This window comes from Camellia sinensis, chromosome 9, assembly GCF_055761805.1.
Source record: "Camellia sinensis isolate YWXY chromosome 9, ASM5576180v1, whole genome shotgun sequence".
NCBI lineage: Eukaryota > Viridiplantae > Streptophyta > Magnoliopsida > Ericales > Theaceae > Camellia > Camellia sinensis.
Genome location: NC_138969.1, coordinates 158,739,943 through 158,764,055, shown reverse-complemented (window position 1 = coordinate 158,764,055; position 24,113 = coordinate 158,739,943). Strand labels below are relative to the sequence as shown.

General features: G+C 36.3%; 1 protein-coding gene across 4 annotated transcripts; it reads left to right on the top strand.

Annotated features, from left to right (window-relative positions):
- The first annotated feature begins 800 nt into the window (after positions 1-800).
- Positions 801-13,748, top strand: CPL1 (C-terminal domain phosphatase-like 1). 4 transcript variants are annotated; one of them, XM_028216399.2, is made up of 15 exons: positions 801-1,617; positions 3,022-3,498; positions 3,807-4,017; positions 4,105-4,262; positions 4,418-4,488; positions 4,644-4,749; positions 4,911-4,994; positions 5,246-5,830; positions 5,939-6,002; positions 10,385-10,515; positions 10,842-10,895; positions 11,212-11,308; positions 11,555-11,790; positions 12,158-12,231; positions 13,011-13,748. In XM_028216399.2, the coding sequence occupies exons 1-15, from the start codon at positions 1,345-1,347 to the stop codon at positions 13,117-13,119; spliced, it is 2,730 nt and encodes a 909-aa protein (XP_028072200.1). In that variant the 5' UTR covers positions 801-1,344; the 3' UTR covers positions 13,120-13,748. The 4 variants fall into 4 exon arrangements, with proteins under 4 accessions (XP_028072200.1, XP_028072202.1, XP_028072201.1 ...); XM_028216401.2 differs by having other exon boundaries at positions 865-1,617; positions 12,923-13,748; XM_028216400.2 differs by lacking the exon at positions 10,842-10,895 and having other exon boundaries at positions 865-1,617.
- The last annotated feature ends 10,365 nt before the right edge of the window (positions 13,749-24,113 follow it).

The window sequence follows — 24,113 nt, the reverse complement described above, 5'->3', positions numbered from 1 at the left end:
TTAAAATTTGAGTGAAAAAAATATTTGAGACATCTAATTTATCATTTCTAACGATGTGCTTGATAAATATCAAATTTTAATTTGTCAAATATTTTATTATATAGAGTCTAACCGCCAATATCATATTATTAAAAATAATTTAAGAGTGATAAATTAAAAATAGAACATTGTTGTTTGATTTATGGTCTGAGTCCATTTTTTTTTTTACACCTATCGAATTTATACTCAACTAGACAGATAAGTAAAGTACAAAATATTAAAAAAAGGGAAAAAAATGTTAACTACAAAAAATCAAGAGAGTAAAAAATAGTTATTTTTTTAATAAAATTTTAAATATATATTTTTAATTTTTAAGTCTTCTATACTAAATTGATAAAGTATAATTCTTTGACAAATTTTTTTTCAAAAAACTAAAATTAAAAAAAATATATATATTTTTTATAAAAAAAACTATGTTATTACATGTGTCACGCATTCATTTTAAAAAATTAAGAATCATAATAATATGAATTTTTTATTTTTTAAAAAAATTTAGTAACATTATTTGAAGCGTAATAATTGTATTATTAAAAAATAAATTTAAAAAATTAATATTAATAAAATGTAATAATTATATTATTAAAAAAATTAAATAATTCAAAATTAATATTTTGAGGGATGAAGTAAAATTTAAGAAACTAAACAGCAATCATTTCAACAATAAATTTATAATTTATTTGGAAAGAAAATAATTAATGTTAGTTTATGTCAATCTCTCAATTGAGATGCTGTACATAAATAGCCAAGCAGCCCTATTAAAACTTTTTTTTTTTTTTTCGAAAAATCTTATAAATACATGTTTTGTTTATTATTATTATTATTATTATCAGAGAGAGAGAGAGAGAGAGAGAAGAAAAAAAAAGAAAAGAAAAGGATGGAGAGAGAGGTGTTTTGACCTATCACTTTCTGGATCTAGGGTTTCTTTTCGTGACAATTCGTTCATCGTTGTGTCATCAAACCCTAGTTAAAACTGTTCGGGACTATCTATCAATCGATTTTATCAATTCGGCCACAGATCCACTAAAATTTTTCAACAATCACAATCTTCCGTAGAAAAACCCTAATTTTCTCTCCCCAACGGATCATTATTTTTATTTTTTTGTGTGTAAAATTGGAAACGATGAATTCAATGGAAACCTAAAGGCGATTCATTTTGATTTCCATGAAAGAAGAAATCATCATCATCATCATAAATCATCATCATCAATCATCATCATCATCATCATCGATTGATTTGAAGCGAACTTTGAGAAACTCTTGATTGATTGTTTTTTTTTTTTTGGGTTTGTTTTGAGATCTGTGAGAATGTATAAATCGGTTGTGTATGAAGGGGATAAGCTACTGGGTGAAGTAGAGGTTTATCCTCAGAATCAGAATCAGAACCAGGACCAGAACGGTGTTGTTTTTGACAAGGAAATCAGGATCTCTCATTTTTCTCAACCGAGTGAGAGGTGTCCACCACTTGCAGTGCTTCACACAATTACCTCCAATGGTGTTTGCTTCAAAATGGAGTCCAAGTCGCACTCACAGGACTCGCCGCTGTACCTTTTGCACTCCTCATGCAGCAGAGAGAACAAGGTATTATTGCCCAACTCCAACCAACAAAATGATGATGATAATAATAGTAATCTCAAGTTAAAACTCAAACTCAATACTCAGAAACAAAATAAACCCTAACCTAATTCAAGAGTTACCTTGATTCTCTCTCAAAAAACAGAGGACTTTGGACATATTGCACAGAGACCCATATCGAATTACAAGTGAATTTTGAACTAATTTGACTTACATTTATGCAATTTTGCCCCAATTTTGGACTGATTGACAGCACCCAGGCAAATTTTAAATACCCAGTTTCTGATACTGTTAACTGATTGATACATGATGTGGCTTAATTCCTGAAATTTTAAATGGTGGTGCTTCTTGCTGGAACTCATATGATGCTGAGAATATTCTATGTCGGATTTGATAGACTGAAAGTAGTTCTGGATATGTGGATTTAATTGGGCATTTTTGTTTTGATGAGATGAATGAAGAAATGTGTTTTGATTTTTTGAGGAAACCTAAAACTTTGCATGAAAAATTGTTGTTGCTGTGTGGGGTTTAAATTGTTGTAAGCTCATGTCCTCTTTTTCTTGTTGTATTTTTGTCTATACTTTGGTCGTGGCTGGCCCCATCTATGGTTTCCACCCTTGTTGTGCCTGTATGATGTATGTCCCCTGTATGATGCATATATTTCCCATATTTTTTTTCTATAATATCAGCTTACTTTAATTTCTGGGGGAAGAAAAAAGTTTATGCTGTCTTAAGTTGATTATGCTTTTCAGACTTGAAGAGAATGGGAGTGAAGACTTGTTTGTTGTTGAAATTTCATTATGCAGTAATACATGTTATTATTTAAAAAGGGGCTATCTAGTACACGAGGTTTCTGCTATAGCGGGCTCTGGGAATGGCATGATGCACACCTCCAAACTTATGCCGTCAAGGACATTAATGGCAAACCTTACTATTGGGCCAAGGCACCCTTTCATACACGTTATTACTTATTAGACATAAAATTGCACACCTAATAGAATTATCAATGGAAGTTTGTCTGACTTATGACTTGGTATTGATTGAAAAGGACCTTTATCTTTCTTCCCTCTAATATATCTAACTAGTGTTGTTATATGTGTCTCCCTGCAAATATGCCTGGAGTTTGTTGTTTGAACATAAGCATGCTTATGTTGTTTCACTTTCATGTTTTGCAGCATCTGAATAGAGTTTTTGGATAAATTTTGCTGCTGTTTTGCCTTTGTTTTATTTTTATTTTTATGTAGTATATATATATATATATATATTTGTGGCTTGTGTTTTTCCCACGGTCAACTTCAGACGTAAATGTAAAATTTTTATTTTGTTTTATCGACTTATTTTGATCCAATGCAAAATGGGCATTGATGGTGTTCTAACATTCAGTGATGATTACAATGTCTTTGTCTGCAGACTGCAGTAATGTTACTGGGAGGGGAGGAGCTGCATTTGGTTGCCATGGCTTCTAGGAAAAATGATGGAAGGTGTCTGTGTTTTTGGGGGTTTAACGTTGCGTTGGGACTTTACAATTCTTGTCTTGTGATGCTGAATCTTAGATGTCTTGGCATTGTATTTGATCTCGATGAAACACTTATAGTTGCAAATACAATGCGCTCTTTTGAAGATAGAATTGAGGGTCTGCAGCGGAAAATAAGCACTGAGGCAGATCAACAACGCATTTCTGGTATGCTCGCGGAGGTCAAGCGTTATCAAGATGACAAGATTATATTGAAGCAATATGCAGAAAATGATCAGGTAGTGGAAAATGGGAAGGTGATCAACTCTCAGTCTGAGGTTGTTCCTGCTCTGTCTGACAACTATCAACCTATTGTTCGCCCGCTTATACGGTTACAGGACAAAAACATAATTCTGACTCGCATCAATCCACAGGTATGTTTATATTAATTCTTCAATTTTACCCATGTTAAATCGTGGTGTCTCCTATTATCCTTTCGGAATTGCAACTCCCACAATGCTTACAATAACATATTGATATGCACAAATGTTATTATCTGATAGTGTTGATGTCACTGATGAGGGAGAAACGGAATAATAGTTCTTCTCATAGTATGAATGAATAGATTTTGCTTTCTATGCCACACAATTCCTGGCAACACTTGATGGATGATTGGTTTTCTGATGGAGTCATTATTATAATAGTGACTTTTGTAATGTTACAAAACTTTTGTATTCTATAGATTCGTGATACAAGCGTTCTTGTGAGACTAAGACCTGCATGGGAGGACCTCCGGAGCTACTTGACTGCAAGAGGTAGAAAGAGATTTGAGGTTTATGTTTGCACAATGGCTGAAAGAGATTATGCCTTAGAAATGTGGAGGCTTCTTGATCCCGACTCAAACTTGATAAATTCGAAAGAGTTATTGAATCGTATTGTGTCTGTCAAGTCTGGTAAGCGTCTTATCCTCTTGTTTATGATTGTGTGAAACAACATATTCTATATATTTGTTGTACTCTTACCCTTCTAATTTTGAATAGGCTCAAGGAAATCATTGTTCAATGTTTTCCAAGATGGAATCTGTCATCCTAAGATGGCTTTGGTGATTGATGATCGTTTGAAAGTGTGGGATGAGAAAGATCAGCCTCGGGTGCACGTTGTTCCAGCATTTGCTCCATATTATGCTCCTCAAGCTGAAGTATTTACTACCTGGACTTAGTTATATTATTGAACCACAAAAACTATATAAATATACCCACACATACATGCATCTATGTGTATGTTATATGTATCTTGTTAAGGGATTATTAAATTTTTAGTGGCATGCACTTATCAGAACTCATTACATTGTAGGCAAATAATGTTGTCCCTGTCCTGTGTGTTGCAAGAAATGTTGCCTGCAATGTTAGAGGTGGTTTTTTCAGGTAATAATACGCAAAACTTAGAAAGATAATATGCACACACTCAAAACACCTTTGATTTTCACCACTGGATTTGGTCTACAGTTTTTATTGGTTGATTTTGGATTCAATCTCTATGCAACGCATTCCTTTGGCATAACATGACCTAATCTTAACAGAGAATTTGATGATGGTTTGTTACAACGAATTCCTGAAGTAATGTATGAAGATGATATAAAAGATATTCCATCTGTACCTGATGTGAGCAATTATTTGATGTCAGAGGTTAGTTATTATAGGTTTCGTTGGCTAGTTATCTAGTTTTATTGGGCTTGTTGCTGTTCTAAATCACTGTAGTCATCATTTCCATGATTATGTAATTAGTTTATAGAGTATATAATATTCACTTAAATTTTGTGTAGTGATAGATTTTATTTGCTGCCCAGGATGATCCTTCAACTTTGAATGCAAACAAAGATCCTCTTGCTTTTGATGGCATGGCAGATGCTGAGGTTGAAAGAAGATTAAAGGTATTGTATCTTGTTGAGTTAGTGTTCTTAAACCCTTGGTTGATGTCTAATTCAACGTTATCTTCGGGATTTTAGTAACTCTATGTGAAAAGGTGTTTATTATTGATTGATAAAACTTATTGGAATTCTGAATGTGTTTCCCTGAACTTGTTTGTGTTTTATATTTTTTGTCCATCTGAGTTCAAAAATTCGTCATCTAGATGTGTATGTAAGGTGATACGAGTTTCTTTTTAATCGACTTGGTCATTCAGGATGCAATTTCAGCTTCCTCAACAGTCCCTTCGGCAGTCACTAACCTAGATCCAAGGCTTGCACCTCTCCAGTACACAGTGGCATCTTCATCCATCTCAATTCCACCGTCAACATTTCAAGGGCCAAGTATGCCCTTTCCTGGCAAGCAGTTACCTCAGTTGACTTCAGTTGTCAAACCATTAAGTCAAGTTGCCCCTCCAGAAGCTGGCTTGCAAAGTTCACCTGCTAGGGAAGAGGGTGAGGTACCAGAATCTGAACTGGATCCGGATACAAGGAGGAGGCTTCTCATTCTGCAACATGGGCAAGACACAAGAGATCATGGATTAAATGAACCTCAATTTCCAGTAAGACCCCCGGCACAAGTTTCTGTTCCACGCATGCAACCACGTGGAAGCTGGTTTCCTGTTGATGAAGAGATGAGTCCAAGACTACTGAACCAGGTGGCAGCACCCAAGGAATTTCCTTTAAATTCGGAGGCAATGCATATTGAGAAGCACCGAATTCATCATCCACCTTTTCTGCATAAGATGGAGAGTTCTATTCCATCCGACAGAGTTCTTGAAAATCAGAGGTTGCCAAAGGAGGTAACTGTTACTTGTGATGTGTCAATCCTATAGCCTTGAGTATTCATGCTTAAGAAAAACATTACATTGTGTTTGATAAATACTGATTTTACTGGATTATGTTTGCAGGCTTTTCAAAGAGAAGATCAGTTGAGGATGAATCATTCACTGTCTAGCTATCATTCTTTCTCAGGTAAACTATGTACTGTGGATAATTGCATGCGGAATTGACACGTACATTGTATAATCCCACGTTGAAGTTTGACGTCAAGGTTATATGACTCCTTTCCTAATGCTTGTATCTATGAAATGACAATCTAGCATTGGTAGAGCACATATTCAGTCCTCTCTTTCCCCTCCTACTGAGATAGGAGTTGTAAACCTTCTGTTGCATCATCAGTCAATTATGATCTGATTGGTCATATCTGAATGTGGTTATAGAAGCATTGCCCGTATATGCATGACCTTGTGTGCTTGTGCATGCATGTATACAGTATTGCAGTTGTGTGCATATGTGGATCACTTCGGAAAATTGTTGTGTTTCGTTCAGTGTATTCAGGTTTGTGGATATGTCTTGTATTGTATGGGTATAAACTGTTCATATTCATCACAAGTGCAAGTTAGACTTGGCAAATTTCAAGAATGATATATTATTTTCAATGTAATTACGTTATATGTGCCACCTAAAAGTTAATGACTTTTCGTATACCACGTGAAACTTTTCTCTATTATGGAAGTCTTGATTAAGGATGCATCAAAATTATATAATAATTGTACATTTAGAGTATTGAACCCTTATCTTGGGTTGTAACTATGGTACTAGAAAACACTAATAACTTGGCAAATTACGTATTGGTATGCACATTCCAAAATATGGTACACTTATGTTTCAAAATGGTAAATTTAGTGATCTAAAACTATCCCACAAGTTTTTTCCAATAAATTTCCTTAAATGGTTCCTTAGGAGGAAAAAAATCAAATATAATGAATTAAAATCTAAGGTAAGTTAAGTTTTGACAAGACAAAACATAAAAAATGGGTCATAGAACTCATAGAAATATTTTGCTACATGAAGAAGAAAAACTAAATTTTAGTAGATGCCTAATAGTTAAAAGAAAATTACTCTAAAAGTATCTTATATTCACAAGTATAATATATACAAGTCTATCCCTATCATATCACATTTTAGAGCATGTGGCGTACCACGTTTCCATTCCCCATACTGGAACGATCCACATTCCAAGTAACATTGAGTTGTAATGATGTTATATATGCCACCTAGAAGTTTTCTCAGCTATGGAAGACTTGATTAAGGATATATCAAAATTATATAATAATTGTACACTTAGTATTGAACCCTTATCTTGGGTTTATTAAGCAGTCAGACATGTATAATGATGAAAACCAAAATTAAGCTTGACTAGAGCTATTATTATAAGCTAGGTGGTCTTCTTGTCCCATGTACCTTATAAAAGGTTTGCAATAGACTTTAAGGCTTAAGCATGTATCACCTTTGCTACATTAGCTCATGAACTTGATAATAAGCGCTTTCCCATTTCCATATCTTGCTTTTTCTCTCTCAACATGGAGTGTGGAGTGTGCGCAAGCTTGCACTGCCTTCTATAACAATGGAATTTTTTCGGTTAAATATCATGAAGTAAACGACTAATTTTTTCCTAAGCTTATCTTTCTCCATTGAAGAAATAAGATCATTCAGGTTTGAACTTTAATAATTTTTGTATCTTCTAATTCTCTTCTTACGGATATCTAGAAAAGCTCTTGCTTCATGTTGTCAACTGAAGTTATTGAACGAGTCAGACTATTGTATATTAGCCTAATAGACAGTCAATGCCACTTTTTTTAGTAGGGAATAAGAAAGATGACCGTAGATAGTTACATGGACTGCTGGAAAAAAAGAAGGGCTTTAATGGGCCAAAATTAACAATACATTTGAGGCCCAATGACAGGTGAGGTAGCCTTGCCTCTAGGCTAACTAAGGTGGTCATGCCACGCGCCTATAACAATTGACGGATGGGGAGACAGCAGCAAAAAGGCTAGAGTGATAATAGTGGATAGTGTGTTCTGATAACATTTGATGGCCTTTGTTGCTGATAAAATTAAAATGAAAATTTGTTGGCCCCGATTTGTTGGACTGATGCATAATATCGCCGTGCTCTCTCTCATTTTTTTGGTTAGTGAATAGCTCAAATTCGATAAACATGGCATAATATTTATTTATTTTTTTCCCATGGGAACAATTCTTCTTTTTCATCTATATTTAACAAAAAAGGTAAAGTACATAATTTAATAGGTGGCAAATTGATGACTGTTGGATGTCTAGAAGCAATTGTAGAAGTTAATGGAAAGTTTAATTGGCCCTTTTTATACCATTAAGATTAACAAACATAATAGGTAAGAATAATGACTCCTTACAAATTTATGAATACATTACATCTTTCATGAGAATTTGAGGACTACAATAATGGATTAAAACAGATTTACCTTATTTGAAGAAAAAAAAGAAATTTTCTAATTTGACATTTACTGATATGAGGAAAGAAGACATCTTTCAGATTCTTTATAAATATATCATCTCTTTTTAAGTTTCAAAATTATCATGAGATACGCAAGTTGACATGACCTATATTTCAGATTGGAATGACCTTTTTTGGTATTGAATAGCAAAATGGGATATGTTTAGCTGATTCGAAGTAGTTTTTAGCCTTTATTGGGTTTACATTTAATTAGAACCCGTTGGAGTGTCTAAACCCAGTTATTCTCTATAGCTAAACATTCAAGTTGTTGTTGTTGAGTTGAGTGCCTAATAAGGACAACCGTTGTCTTTAAACCCAATTGTGTTTGGTAGTCTAATTGGTTGTTTGGCTTGTGATATAATTTATCCATGTGATCCAATTTTAAAATCTTCACTGTAGGATTATACATGTTTTCATTTTCTTGAAAGTGTTTGGGCTGGAGTGTTTTTTAACCTAGTGATGTTTGACTAAGTAAATCTCTGCCAGAGCTGGTTCACCAGCAAGGACACGTGGTCTTTTGTTATCCTGTTACTTTTAGTGAAGAGTGTTATGTCAAACTCTTATCGGTCATTGACTCTTCGTCTCTTGACAAATGCTTATAAAGTTGCAGTTTTGATGTCATTATTAGACATAGTTTTTTAAAAACTGATGCAGTGCCTACCAACATTGTTACAGTCATTAAAATGTTCATGGATTAATTTTTTATTAAATTTACTAGCAGTTAACGTATCAATATATATATGCATGACATGGCACCAGTTGAATTTCTCTTGTTGGATTGGGGTGGGGAGCTTAAATATTACTCGTAAACCTCTATTGTGTATTTGATTGCAGTTAGCGTCCTGATGTTTGTAGTGGTTGGGCTGACCAAGATCTATGTTATGGATCATTTAGGAATGTGGAACATAAACAGGATTGTCGTTTAATTTATCCCAAAAAAAATAAACAGGATTGTTGTATGCCACATATGATAGTTTTAGGCTCTGAAAATTACTTAGACCTGATGTGCTAAGGTATTTGTACATGTGGGATGGATGCTTTTTTTTTCATCTTTTTCTTTCTTTCTCTTTTTGACAAGCAAATGAATGATGAAATATAATACCATTAAATGCACATTTGATGTGCTACGGCCTTTTCTTCATTTTTTCTTATACAAAACTTGCTCTTCTGAGATGTGAAGACATTTATAAAAAAAATTCTTTCGGAAAGGAAAAAATAAAAAATTAAGGAGAATAACAAGAAAAATTGAATTGCTAAATTTCCTTTTTTGAACAAAAAGTGACCCATGTTTTGTGGTATGTGTTTTTAAATACATGACTGTATTAGCATTAATTGTGACTTATTAACTGCAATACTGAAATGCATGCCTTGTTCTCAAGCTGTAGACTTTTTTAATTTGTTAGATTCAATGCTTCTTGGGAAATCCCTTTTCTTACTACCCTTGTCCCTTTGAATTTATCAATGATGCAAAGTCCGCATTTTATCCATTATTAAGAATAATTTTTAAGATAGCATCATCTGACATAATGCCTTTGATGATGCTACTCATTCTACGGTGTCTGGTCATTGATCTCTGTAACACTATTAGCAAGCATGAGTTTTCATAATCCAATGCATGATTGATAGCATGTGTAGAAAATGATTAATATCACGATTTTAAAAACTTTTCCATGCCAGTGGTAGAAATTGAACTTCAGTTCTTCTGGAGAACAATAATATTCTTTCTTTGAACTATTGTTTAAAACTTGAAGATCAAATTAAGATTGTCAAACCAAATGTTATTTCCTACATGGTTTGTCTATTCTCCCAAGCTCATATAATTGGAGTTTGCTTTCTGCTGAAATCTTATTTTGTTATTGACTTCTACTTTTTGATATTCGTGTTTTTATGAGCTTATGGAGATGTTGAAATAGATTTGGGAGCTAATCTATTGGTGATTCTTGTCTTCTTGAAACACTTGCCCTCTTGGTTTATTTATTTATCTAACTTATGACTTTATGTGGTGATATGGATGTTATATAATTGGTGTTCTTCTTTGAAGGTGAGGAGGTTCCCTTGGGTCGATCATCCTCCAGTAGCAGGGAGCTTGATGTTGAACCTGGACGAGTTGATCCTTACACTGAAACTCCTATTGGGGCTTTACAAGATATTGCAATCAAGTGTGGTACCAAGGTATTAAGAATAGGAAGTTATATATTTCCTTTTCTGGTGTGCTAAAAGAGGTGTTAGAATGGTTTTAAGTAACGGTATCGGAATATGTATCAGTATCAGCGATATGGTTCATACATCGGTCAATATCGGCCAATATATCTTTGAATAATGGTATCGGAAGTTCAAAATCCCGATATGCAACAGTCGATACGATACGTAACAGCCGATATTTAAAACCATGGGTGTTAGTTTTGTAACTCAAATTAGGCCCATCATGTATATATTTATTCTATTTTTGTTATGTTCCACCTAACTTTTGTTTTTATTCCTGATATCAACAATTATAGGCGGAGTTCCGATCAGGTTTGGTTTCAAGCACGGAACTGCAGTTCTCCGCTGAGGTGGTTTGAACTCTTCATTCACTTGTTACTGCTACATGGCTTCATTAATTTGAAGTTTGGAGTTTTGACTTTCAACTTTCGAGTTAGATTAAGTTTTTTCTTTGCACCTTATTGGCAACTTCTACCTTATTTTGAGTGAATCCATGCATTATGTGCATCTCTTAAGTATAGCCCCGCCCGCCCACCCCCCCCTCCTTGTTGCTGATCCAAAAAATCACGACCATTATAGCCACTGAAACTTGATTATATCGCCTATATATCTGTAGTGAAAGATACATTCTTTAAGCTGCTAATGTCATTTATTGTCTTGTTGCAGGTCTTGTTTGCAGGAGAGAAAATTGGTGAAGGAAATGGCAGGACAAGAAGGGAAGCCCAGCGCCAGGCTGCTGAGGGATCTCTCATGAATTTGGCCGGTAGGCTTTTCTATTATTGTCTGTAATTATGCTCTCTTTTTTTAAAATTTATTATTATTATTATTTTAGTGCAGAGGATGATTGGACATAACATTTACTTAGGGTCATGAGAATTCGGGCAGTCAGTTATAAGAGATTTCATGCACTTGTGTGTTTAATACTTAATAGATATGTTTGTGTTGCAAAAAGTGTGTAAAACAATTGGATGATTCTCATTTCTCTCTATCTTGGACGATGTTTTTTCAGATAAGTATCTGTCACGTCTCAAGCCTGATTCCAGCTCTGTTCATGGGGAGGGAAGCAGGTATTCTAACGCAAATGCCAATGGTTATGTTAATGACGGTAGTTCTTTTGGGTATCAGCCTTTCCTCAAGGAGGAGTCTCCTTCATTTTCAAGTGCATCAGAGCCACCCCGGGTTCTGGACCCAAGGCTGGTGGGCTCCAAGAAATCAATGGGTTCAGTCTCTCCACTTTCAGAATTTGTAAGATTCAATTAAATAAGTACAGTAATTATGATATACAAATAGAAAGTTTATACAGAATTTTCATACAGAATGATGTGGCTCAATGTAGATTTTTTACTTGAAACTAAACACCCATGAAAAGATGACCTTTATTTACGAAAATGGTATTGACACATCATTCTTGTGATTTTTTTGTACAAATTTTTGGTATGGATGGAGATTTCCAAATGAGTATTGTTTCTTTCTGTGTTTATACATTTGTTTGTAGTGCTATAAGCATAATGTTTTTGCCATTGATATCCCAAAAATCTATTTTTTGTTCCTTTTTCTTATTTGATTTCTATAAACCTTATTCATTTATAAACTGAAGATGCTTTTTCCTTAGGCTGACGAAAAAGCTCTTGGAAGTCTAAAATCCACATTTGGTCAATTTTCTCAAAAACGTCAGGGTTCTCCAAGGTTAGTGATGATGCCTGTTGCTAGTGTTTCCTTACAAATAATTCTTTTCTACTTTCATGTGAATTTTCTGGAATATCATGAAAATGGAAAGAAGGGAAAAAATTATAAAATTATGGAGAATTAAAAATAATTGCAATACGAGGGAATCCAACTATGAAATGATAAAAATGCCCCCTTCTCTCTCCCTCTTCAGCCCCATCCCCCACCCAACCCAACCCTGTCACTGCACCAACCCCAACCCCAACCCCTGCCTGCCACGTACCCCCTCCCACCACCACCGCCGCCACCACCACCACCGTGACACCCCAACCCTTCCCTGGCCCTCTCCCCACGTCACTGCAACACCCCAACTCCCTCCCCACAACACCGTAACACCCACAACCCCCTTCTGAAACCCTAGATCTTCAATTTCTCTCTCATTGCGATCTCCCTCATGGTGGGTGGCTGGGGAAGGATGGGGTTGGCACAAAGTGTCAAAAACACCTTCTGTATGCAATTATTTTCTAACTTCCACCCCTACTGTAATTATTTTTGTTGCTCCACCTATTTGCAATTATCTCCCCTATTTCCATTTTTTTTTATAGGAAAGCAGATAAGCTTTCAGCTTTCTTCTAGATTTCTCTATTTTTTCTTTGCTTTCCATAAGCAAAATAAAGTTTAGATGAGTAATCTTTTGTTTTGTATTCATTAGGCTTCCATCGATTCCAAGCTGGCATAGATCACCATTGCCTTCTTAATTCAATCCACTAGTTTAAAGCTTGATTGTTTATGTGGAGCAGGGCATTGCAAGGGATGTCAAATAAGAGATTCAAGCCAGAGTATCCCCGGGTTTTGCAGCGGATGCCATCTTCCGCTAGATATCCAAAGAATGCTTCATCTGTACCTTGAGAAGCCAGTACATCCTTCTGTCCCTTATTTCTGGCGTAGCTAAACAACTTGTAACATACATGGCACATCTAGAAGCAAGCGCCTTGATATCCGTCTCCAGTTAAATTGGCTCACTTCAGAGACCCCTTAAACACATCGGCACCTCATGGGATCAAATTGTATTGACCTAATTTCAAAATTCTCTGGGAGATAGGAGAGAACCAAGATGTTTTTATATGGGTCATCTGGGGAGTGTTGTATCAGCTTTTTTGTGTCAAGATGTTTAAATCCCCTCGAGGCGGTGTTGCCAGGTAGAACCTGACTTCTCTTTTCTTGGATGCTGCCATCAGTGCGGTTGTTGTTGGGAGATACTGGAATTTAATTTTTGCAAGTGTTGATGTATAAAGCAGAAATTATCAGAATTTGATGTTGATCTCCAAGGTAGCTACTGGTTTTTCCCCAGAGTATATACTAACCCATGGAAGGCTTCATTGCAGCTCAACGGACTCTTAACCCCCCGTCTTGTTTTTTTTTTTCTCCTCTTTTTAGTGGCTCTTCACTGGTTAGAAGGTATAGTGATTGTGAAGTTGAATTTGCACAGTTACGTATTATATATTGAGCTGGTGAAACAGTTTTTTCATGTGACGTAATTAAATGCCTGGAATTTTTTTGTATTGCTTAGGCATATTTGTTTCATCGAAAAAGAACACCTTTCACTTGGAATTTCATTACATATTGCTTAGGCATGTTTGTTTCATCAAAACGGAGCACCATTTGTTTTGGGTGTGTTTTCAAATTTCAAATGTATCACAAAAATCTCGTAAAACATAAATTATAAGTTGCAACGATAGTTGACAAGATCAACTGTCGTTGCAGTGAGGAATTTTCTACATTGTTAGTGTTTTTGTTTTTGGATAATTAACCATGGTTAGTGTTGCTTTTCAAATGAACTGTCTTTATGAGAAGGTGAGTTGTTTTTTTGGTTCTTTTTGAGAAGGTGAGTTTATTTGCAAAGCAACACAATTTGTGATGCGACGATGAGATGAGTCTAATTGCACATATCAAGATCACGTAAACATTTGTATGCCTAGCACTTTTGTTTGTGATGGCATATATACTGTAGTGCAAATGGCATAAAATTTGGCAGCAATTGTAGAAAAATGGAATTAGAACAAACTAATTGATAATTGGGTTAATTCGAAAAAAAAATTCAAGGTTTGAGTTTTAAAACAAAATAAATCATGATTTTTCAATTTTATCAGTTTAAATTTTAAATCTTTTAATTTATTTTCAATTTAAACCATTTGTTTCTTTTCGTTAGGTAAAACCGATATAAAAAAAATATTTTCATTAAGCTCATATACATAATTGTCTAAAATTATTATTTTTCATTGAATTTAATGAATAAAATATTATTTTTTTCGTAGATTTTATTTAACGAAAATAGGCAAATGATTTATATTGAAAACAAATCAAAAATTTAAGATTTAAAATGATAAAATTAAAAACTCACGGTTTAATTTGTTATAAGGGTCAAATTCTAGTTTTTTTTAAAAAAATTTATTTATAATTTTCCCTTAATAATTCAATGGAAGAATAAAAAGTAATTACACATTATAAAATGACATAAATAAATGGCAATCTTTTATAAAATTATAATATTACCATTTCCTTCTCTTTCCTCTCCCCTTCTTCTTGATGGTGGCGGCATCCCTTCCCTTACCTTCCTCGGTCACCTTCAATTCTTCCCCTACCTTTCTCTGGCCACCCATCTTCTCCCTCGACCTCCTAGCCAACCCCATGGAAAGGGTTTGATTTGTGTGTTTTTTTTTTTTGACAATTCGAAAAGAATATCATGTCATTTGTTATAAATGTACGAAAAATTACACTCATATTTATTTATAATTTTTATTTTATGTTAATTTGGTTTTTATAATTTTAATTACATTAATTATAACTTTCATTTTTTTACATTGTATCAATTAAGTCCAAATAATTGTGTTCTTTTAGAAAGTAGATTGGTATTAAGAGACAAAATAATTAATTCACTCTCATTACAGTGATTGAAGAATTGCATTAAATTTAAATTGGTCCATTCCTTTTTAAATTGATTATTTTATGATTGATTTTGGTCTAATTTTCAAATGACTGTTATTAATTAGATTAAATTGATATTGTGGAGATATATTTTTTAGATTTTAGCACACACAAATGAATTTGGAGTGCCTGTTGTGTCCTAACACAGCTGTGTTGCCTTATGGGCTAATTTTGGGGCCCATTTTATATATCTGTAAAAAATTAAGTTAATTGAATGTTGTTAATTCTTTCATCCATTCACATTTGTATCTTCAAAAATAAATAACATTATGATTTAAAATATTAAAATAAATATTTTTCTCAATTTTGACCCCATTTTTCTTAATTGTTAGAAATTCCAATTTGGGGTTTTTATTGATAAATCTTATTTAGAAGTGTTCTAACCCAAGAAGTCCATGAAGGAAATTTATAACTCACTTAGTCCTATGTATTTATACCTTTATTCCATAAGGTCATTTTCTTGATTTACATTATTTTCTTAGACTCTTATATCCTTATATTAATGTTGATATGCATTAACTGCACACTACTATTTAATGTTGATAGACATTACACACAAAAAATTAAACATGATTCTTTATTGATTGTCATTATGTTTTGATAGTTCCTATGCATCATAATGTTGATTGTATGTGATGATGTGAATGTCCAAATCAGATGACGTGAATGTGAATGTTCACATCAGATGATGTGAATGTTCACACTAAAACACATGAATGTGAATACAAATGTCAATGTTCATAATGTTAATATCAGAGACGTGAATGTTCATATTAAAACATATGAATGTGAATGTTCACATGAATTCTGGTGTTTTAGTATGAACATTCACGTCATGTTTATATTCATATGAACATTTACATTTATATGTTTTCGTGTGAAGATTCCAGTTCAAATGAAAGTTGAGGCTTATGGTTATGTAATTTGAGTAATTTGATGCAATGTTGATGTGAACCTTGACATCACCTTTATCACAAAATCATTTGATGTGGACATTTACGTCATCACGTACAGTCAACATTTGAATGCATGGGAACTACAAAAACATAACGACAATCAATAAAAAACTATGTTTAATTTTGTGTGTGTAATAAATAGTGGTTTGTAGTTAATGTATTTTTTTGAAGTGAAGATATAATGACAATCAATATTAAATATCAACATTAATTGGGGCATGAGAGATTTAGAGTGTTTTGGTCTTCTTATCTTAAATAGGACCTAATAGAATAGTAAAAAACAATATGAGTTTGATAGAATAAAACTCTTAGGAAGGGAATTTATCAAAAAAAAGCTACCTTTCAATTTTGATGACAGCTAAGAAGAAAAAAATTGTCCCAAAATTTTAGAAAAAAATATTAAACAAAAGAGAAAGAAAAAAATAAAAAAATCTAATACACATCTCCAACGGTAATAGGCATTTTACCTATCTAAATATTACTATAAAGTAGATATTTTATTTTGCCTATCAACTATTTCATATTTCTATTCCAACCATGCTCTTTATTTTAGCTATTCATCTAAATACTATTAATTTTATAAAATGCCACATCAACAACAAAGATGGAGGGAAATGATCCCAATGATTAAATATATTTTGCCTAATCTTGAAGGCTAGCTACATGTAGCTAGTGAATGTGAGTTGAGCTAAAATGCCTAATCATATGCCTAGTGCATTGGAGTTGAAAAAAATAAGTTATACTAGGCATTTTGACTAACAAGCATGATATGCCTAGTGGGTTGGAGATGCTCACTATTCCAAATACACACAACTTGCAAACTTAACTATGGCCTTGGTAAACTCATTTTGAAATTAATTCTGGTGATTTGAATTGTTTACTTTTTTTAGATTCGTTGAGTAGAATATTCATATAAAAATCAAGATGATTAGATATCGGTAACTACATGTTTGAATCATATTTGTTTTAAAAAATAAACGACAAATATAATTTTAAGAATAACCATCTATTTTTTTGTAATACAAATTTGATTCAAATATATAGCTACTAATGTCCAATCATCTTATTTTTTACATGAATATTCTATTTAATGAGTCCTAAAATATAAATGATTTGGATCATCAAAACGAAACATAAGATGAGCTCTGTGGGCCTTTCAAATTCTCTCATGTTGAGATGTGAACATGAGAGAAACTTACTCCTTTAATTTTTCTTAGTACTCCCATTTTAAAACAAAAATTATTCCATTTCTAATCTTCTAAATCCCAACTTCTTATCCATATGTATCACTTTCAACCACCACATCTTTTGCTCCATTGCCTATCATCTCTACCTCTTCTCATTTTTCCCTAGCTATTTCTATACACTTTCTTCAATTTCTCATAACTTTCCACCTCTTTAACATTCTTCACCCCGTAGCTTTCTTCATATATATATATATATATATATAGCATAATAATGAATTTGGAGCAATGAAAAAGCGTTGGAAGAATGAGAGAGAAGGTAAGCAACAACATAATAAGATAAAGAACAGGATGGCCAACGTCAAGATGGGCAAAGTGCGACAAAAAATAGATGAGCGAAAGGTTATAAAGATAAGAGGGGTGTGAGGCGTCATGATAATGACAAGTAGAGGAGAATGGAGTAGGCTGGTGACCAATGGAGATTAATGAGGTAGAAAATAGTAATTGGAAAGGAAATGATATGCAAATCGATTTTAATATTATAATTTTGTTCTTGATAAAAAAAGATTCAATATATAAATATCTTTTTTAATTATTAACAAATATCATTTTTTTTATTATCTATTAACTCATACATTTGACCCATCTTATCTTAACTATAAAAACCATAAACCCAAAGACGTTCTCTCAAACCTGTCGTTTGGTAACACTGGGTCTGTTTGGTAGCGTTTACGTTTTCAGTTTATATTTACAAAAATTTTATAAACTGATTTTTGTTTATTTTTAAAAAAAATAAACTACAAACGCGTTTGGTAATTGACAAAATGTTTAAAAAATTTTAAAAATATAAAAAAAAGTGAGAAATGGCAAGTGGCGGCAAATGGCGGGGGAAGACGGTGGTGGAAAGTGGTGACGGTGAGTGGTGGGTAGCGGGTGGTGGTGGCGGGTGGGTGGGTGACTGTGGAGGGTGGTGGGTGGTAGCGAGTGGATGGTGGTGGTGGTGGTGGCGGGTGGCGAATGGCGGTGGGTGGTGGCGGGTAGGTGGCGGTGGTGGTGGTGGTGGGTAGGTGGGTGACGGTGGCGGGTGGTAGCGAGTGGGTGGTGGTGGTGGTGGTGGCTGCGGTGGCGGGTGGTGGTGGTAGGTGGGTGACGGGTGGCGGTGGGTGGTGGTGGTGGTGGCGAGTAGGTGGCGGTGGCGGTGGTGGTGGTGGTGGGTAGGTGGGTGACGGTGGCGGGTGGTAGCGAGTGGGTGGTGGTGGTGGTGGTGGCGGTGGCTGCGGTGGCGGGTGGTGGTGGTAGATGGGTGGCGGGTGGCGGTGGGTGGTGGTGGTAGTGGCGAGTAGGTGGCGGTGGCGATGGTGTTGGTGGGTGGGTGACGGTGGCGGGTGGTGGGTGGTAGTGGTGGCGGGTGGTGGGTGGTAGTGGCAGGTGGGTTGCGGATGGCGGGTGATGGTGGTAGTGGCAGGTGGTGGGTGGGTGGGTGACGGTGGCGAGTGGTGGGTGGTGGTGGTGGTGGTAGCAGGTGGGTGGTGGGTAGTGGTGGTAGTGGTGGGTGGCGGGTGGTGGGGGGTAGTGGTGGCAGGTGGGTGGTGGTGGCGGGTGGTGGATAGTAGTGGCGGGTGGTGGATGGTAGTGGCGGGTGGTGGGTGATGGTGGGTGGATGGCAGGTGGGTGGTGGGTGGTGGTGGTGGTGGCCGTGGCGGTGGTGGCGAGGGGTGGGTGGTGGTGGCGAGTGGTGGGTGGTGGCGGAAGACGGTGGTGGAAAATGGTGGCGGGTGGTGGCTAGTGTTGGGTGATAAAAAAAAAAAAAAACTAAAACTAAAAACGGAAACACATTTTTAAGTTTACATTTTTTGGCCAAATTTATAAACTGAGACCACTCACCTGCCACCACCACCCACCACTCGCCACCACCACCCACTTGCCACCCACCACCCACCACCATTACTAGGGATGGCAATTTGAAACCGGCCCGACGGTGACCCGACCCCCCGACCCCGAGTTCAACGGTTATTCACCGAAAAATATCCCCTACGGGCCGGGGACGATATTTAAAAATTCATCCCCGATGATATCCGGGCCGGGGACGGGGATATGTGTTTCAGAACCGGCCCCGGCCCGCATGGTCCTCGAGCTAAAATGACCCTTTTGTCCCTGGATATATATATATATATGCATATGCTTGTCTTGGTTAGGGTTTCATCACAGAGACACATACTCAAAGCCTCTCACACAGTACTCACTCACGCTGCTCCTCTCTCTCTCTTTCTCTCGCCACTGGTCTGTTCCTCTCTCTTCCCTCCGTCACCGCCGCGCCTCCCTCCGTCACCGGCGATCCTCCCTCCATCACTCAAAGCCTCTCACACTCACTCACGCCACTCCTCTCTCTCTCTCTCTCTCTCGCCACTGGTCTGTCCCTCTCTCTTCCCTCCGTCACCGCCGCGCCTCCCTCTGTCACCGGCGATCCTCCCTCCGTCACTCAAAGGCTCTCACACTCACTCACGCTGCTCCTCTCTCTCTCTCTCTGGCTCGCCACTGGTCTCTCGCTCTCTCTTTTATCTGTCACCGCCGCGCCTCCCTCCTCACCACCGGCGATCCTCCGATCCTCCCTCACCGACGGTCCGACGCTCTTCCGTCGCTGGTATCTCTCTCTTTTTCTAGGGATTTGGATCTAGGGTTTACATATATATATATATATATATATATGAGTATATAGATCTGTTTATTTTAGATCTGTATATCTGAGACTGAGTGTATGGATCTGTTTCTTCAACCTGTGTGTGTGTGTTTTTTTTTCTTCTAAATTTATTTATTATATATATATATATATAAATATATCTGTTTATATAAATATATCTGATTATGTATATATATATCTGAATATGAGTATATAGATCTGTTTTTTTTTTCTAAATTTATTTATTCTGTGTAGATGATGATGTTCATTGTTCATTAGTTCATTGTTCATTATTGAAGATGAATATATAGATTTCTGAATGAGTATATAGATCTCCCCTAATTATTGTTCATTGTTCTAAATTTATCTGAATATGAGTATATAGATCTCCCATAATTATTGTTCATTGTTCATTATTGAAGATGATAATGTTGAAGATATCTGTTAATTTGATGATGTTAACAAATTTCAACAAATTTTTCTGTGTGTAGGAATTATTTTATATATTTCTGATGTTGTAGATGATGGTGTTAATTTGTTAGTCATAACCTGTTAGTCATTTGTTGAAATTTGTTGAAATTAATTTGTTAGTCATAACCTGTTAGTCATAATTTTGAAGATTAATTTGTTGAAATTTGTTAAGTTTGAAGATTAATTTGTTAATCATAACCTGTTGTGATTATTATTTTGATGATGTTATTTTGATTATATATTGCTTATCAAGAGAACAACAATCCTAATAGTAGAAAAATTACTAAGAAAATGATATGTAGGACCACAGTTATTCTAACCCGACTCACATTTTTTTATTAATTTTAAATTTACATCATTCACTTCTTTTAAGAAATAAATTTTAAAGTTGAAATTTGTTAATTTGTTAATTTCATTCAAATAATTCTCTAACTTCTGAAATTGATTCAGTTTTACCCTTATGTGACATTCTATCCTCTTTTGGCAATTAAGTTGATCAAATAGGACTAATTTAAAAGATAAATCGATAAATTTAATTCTAAAACCTTTTTCCTAGTATAAAAAAAATCCATTGATAACATGAGTACACATTTTCCTTTTAATATAATATTTACTAGCAGATGTACTTTCAGTTTTGGCCATGACCATGTTTGCAGAATGAGAACGGGTATGCTGAATTATTTGACGTTTTACATTTCATTATGCATTCTTAATATCACTCTATTTTGACATTAGCTTACTTGGTTCTGTGAGGCAACTTTTTGGCCATGCAATTATCCTCTATTCTCCCATATGCGGTAATGAATATATGGTTTTGACATTTTATATTTATGATACTTGGACAACTTGCGTATTATGGTAATAACAAATTTACTTGATACAGAATGGGATGTTTGCGCTGAAGTGTGTCTAAATATTGTTGAGTTCTAGGTTTTGTGTTGTGCTGAAGTATATATGATATTTCCATTATTATGTCAATTCTTTTAGGGGAGCTTAAAGTACAGGTGGTTGGGCTCTGAATGTGTGGGCTCTGAATGTGTATTCTATATATGTTTTTTTTCCCTCTCTACAGGCTGTAAGAGTTGAAAGTACAGGTTCTTTTAGGGATGTTTTTTTTATTTTTAATTTTAATTTTTTGGTAACCTATTCCTTGCGGGTTGTGCTTGAGATTAATTATTATCTTTGCTACTTGTTGAATTTTCTTGTGTGTGTGGACTGCTGGACAGATTGTATATATTGGCAGATTATGTAGAATTTTTTAAGTTCTTTGTGATAGGATGAAAGTTGTGTGTGATAGGATTTTTTAAACATGTACAGATGCTGCTGGACAGATTGTATATATTGCAATGCTACAGGTTTACAGATTGTATATATGCTGCTGGACAAATATATTTTAAAATTGCTACAGGTTATTTTGTATGGCAATGCTACATGTTTACAAATATATTTTAATCCATATTAATTGTCTTCATTGTCTCAAATATATTTTAATCTATGTTTACAGATTTTTATAGATAAAAAAAAAAAACGGGGGATTTTTCGGGGTCGGGGATCCTCGATCGGGGGCGGGGATAGGACCGGGCTATGAGTCCCCGTCGGGGATCGGGGCCGGGGAAAATTTGAGCATCGGGGATCGGGGACAGGGAGTGTGATCCCCGGCCCCGCCCCGTTGCCATTCCTAACCACCACCCACCCCTCGCCACCACCACTACCACCACCCACAACCCACCACCCACTTGCTATCCACCCGCCACCACCCGCCACCCGCCACTACCATCCACCGCTCGCCACCACCACCCGCCATCTACTCGCCACCACTACTCACCACCTACCTGCCACCACCATTCACCATCTACCACCACTAGCTACCCACCACCACTAGCCACCAGCCACCTGCTACCCATTCGCCGCCACCACCACCACCCACCACCCACCACCACCACCACCACCACCACCACCATAACCCACCACCACCACTACCACCACCACCCACCTACTACCACCCGTCACCACCAGCTACCCACCACCACCACCTACCAACCACCAGCCACCTACTACTCACCCGCCACCACCACCCACCACTCACTACTACCACCACCACCACCACTACCACCACCACCATTACCCACCACCCATCCGCCACCCACCACCACCACCACCCACTCGTTACCATACACCACCCACCACCGTCACCCACCCACACACCACCATCACCACTACCACCATCACCCACCCTCCACACACCTGCCACCACCACCACCACCACCCACTCGTTACCACCTACCACCCGCCACTATCACCCACCACCACTACCATCGCCACCTACCCGCCACCACCTGCCATCCGCCACCCACCTGCCACCACTATCACCACCACCTGCCATCCGCCACCCACTACCACCACCACCCACTCGCTACCACCCACCACCCGCCACAGTCACCCACCCACCCACCATCACCACCTGTCACCTACCCGTCACCACCACCTACCCGTCACCACCACCCACCCGTCACTACCCACCACCACCCGCCATCCGCCACCCACTTGCCACCACCACTCACTACCCGCCACCACCACCACCACCACCTACTCGCTACCACCCGCCACCGTCACCCACCCACCACCACCACCCACCCGTCATCCGTCACCTACCTGCCACCACCACCCACCACCCGTCGCCACCACTACCACCACCACCCACTCGCTACCACCCATTACCCGCCACCAACCGTCACCAACTGCTACTCACCATCCACTGTCACCACTTTCCACATTCGTCTTCTGCCGCCACTTGCCATTTCTCACTCTTTTTTATATTTTAAAATTTTTTAAAACATTTTGTCAATTACCAAACGCGTTTGTAGTTTTTGTTTTTCTAAAAATAAACAAAAAATAAATAAAAACCAGTTTATAAAATTTTTGTAAATATAAACTGAAAACGTAAACATTACCAAACAGACCCAAAACTCTTTATTTTCTCTCTAGATTTTTCTTTTCTAAGGAGAGCGGGAGATGGCGGTGGTTCTCCTACTTTTTCGATCTCTCTCTCTCTCTTTTTCTGATTCTCATCTAAAATTGATGTTTGCTTCACCAATTTGGCTATCATCACATTATCTTTTCTACTTTCAAATCCAAAACTTTAAGATCTGGCTTCAGATCTTCTCACAATTCGAAGGCCGGTACTGGATAATGCGTTTGTTTCACGTTAAGTGACTACCTCAACCTCAATGTTCTATATTGACCAACGGATGTGGGGTCTTTAGATTCCAATTTGAAGGTTGCAGAATAGTGAATTTTTGAATGAGTTTGGTGATGACTTGGATCTGATTTTTTTTAAAAATTTTAGTTTGTTAATGTAATAATCTTTCATGTGTGGAGATTTCTTTCGCTTTCTTATGAGGGCATTTTCTCATCTTCTATGAAAGCTTAGATACTTTTTTTTATGGAGGATTTTTTAATCTCTTTTTGAGATCTTATAATATTGTTATATTATATTGATCCAATCATTTATTTATTTTGTAATAAAAATTTCTTCCTAATTAAAAAAAAAAATATAAAAAAATCATTCAAAAGTATATAATTGCAAGGTCTAAATATATTGGTCAATAAATGTGGACGTAATGTAATATT

Bases quoted from the DNA above. Each gene is read 5' to 3' on its own strand.
- CPL1 (XM_028216399.2), top strand. From the start codon at position 1,345: ATGTATAAATCGGTTGTGTATGAAGGGGATAAGCTACTGGGTGAAGTA. The intron at 4,750-4,910 runs GTTAGTTATTAT...TTTGCTGCCCAG, and splicing joins GCAATTATTTGATGTCAGAG to GATGATCCTTCAACTTTGAA. The intron at 11,791-12,157 runs GTAAGATTCAAT...CTTTTTCCTTAG, and splicing joins TCTCTCCACTTTCAGAATTT to GCTGACGAAAAAGCTCTTGG.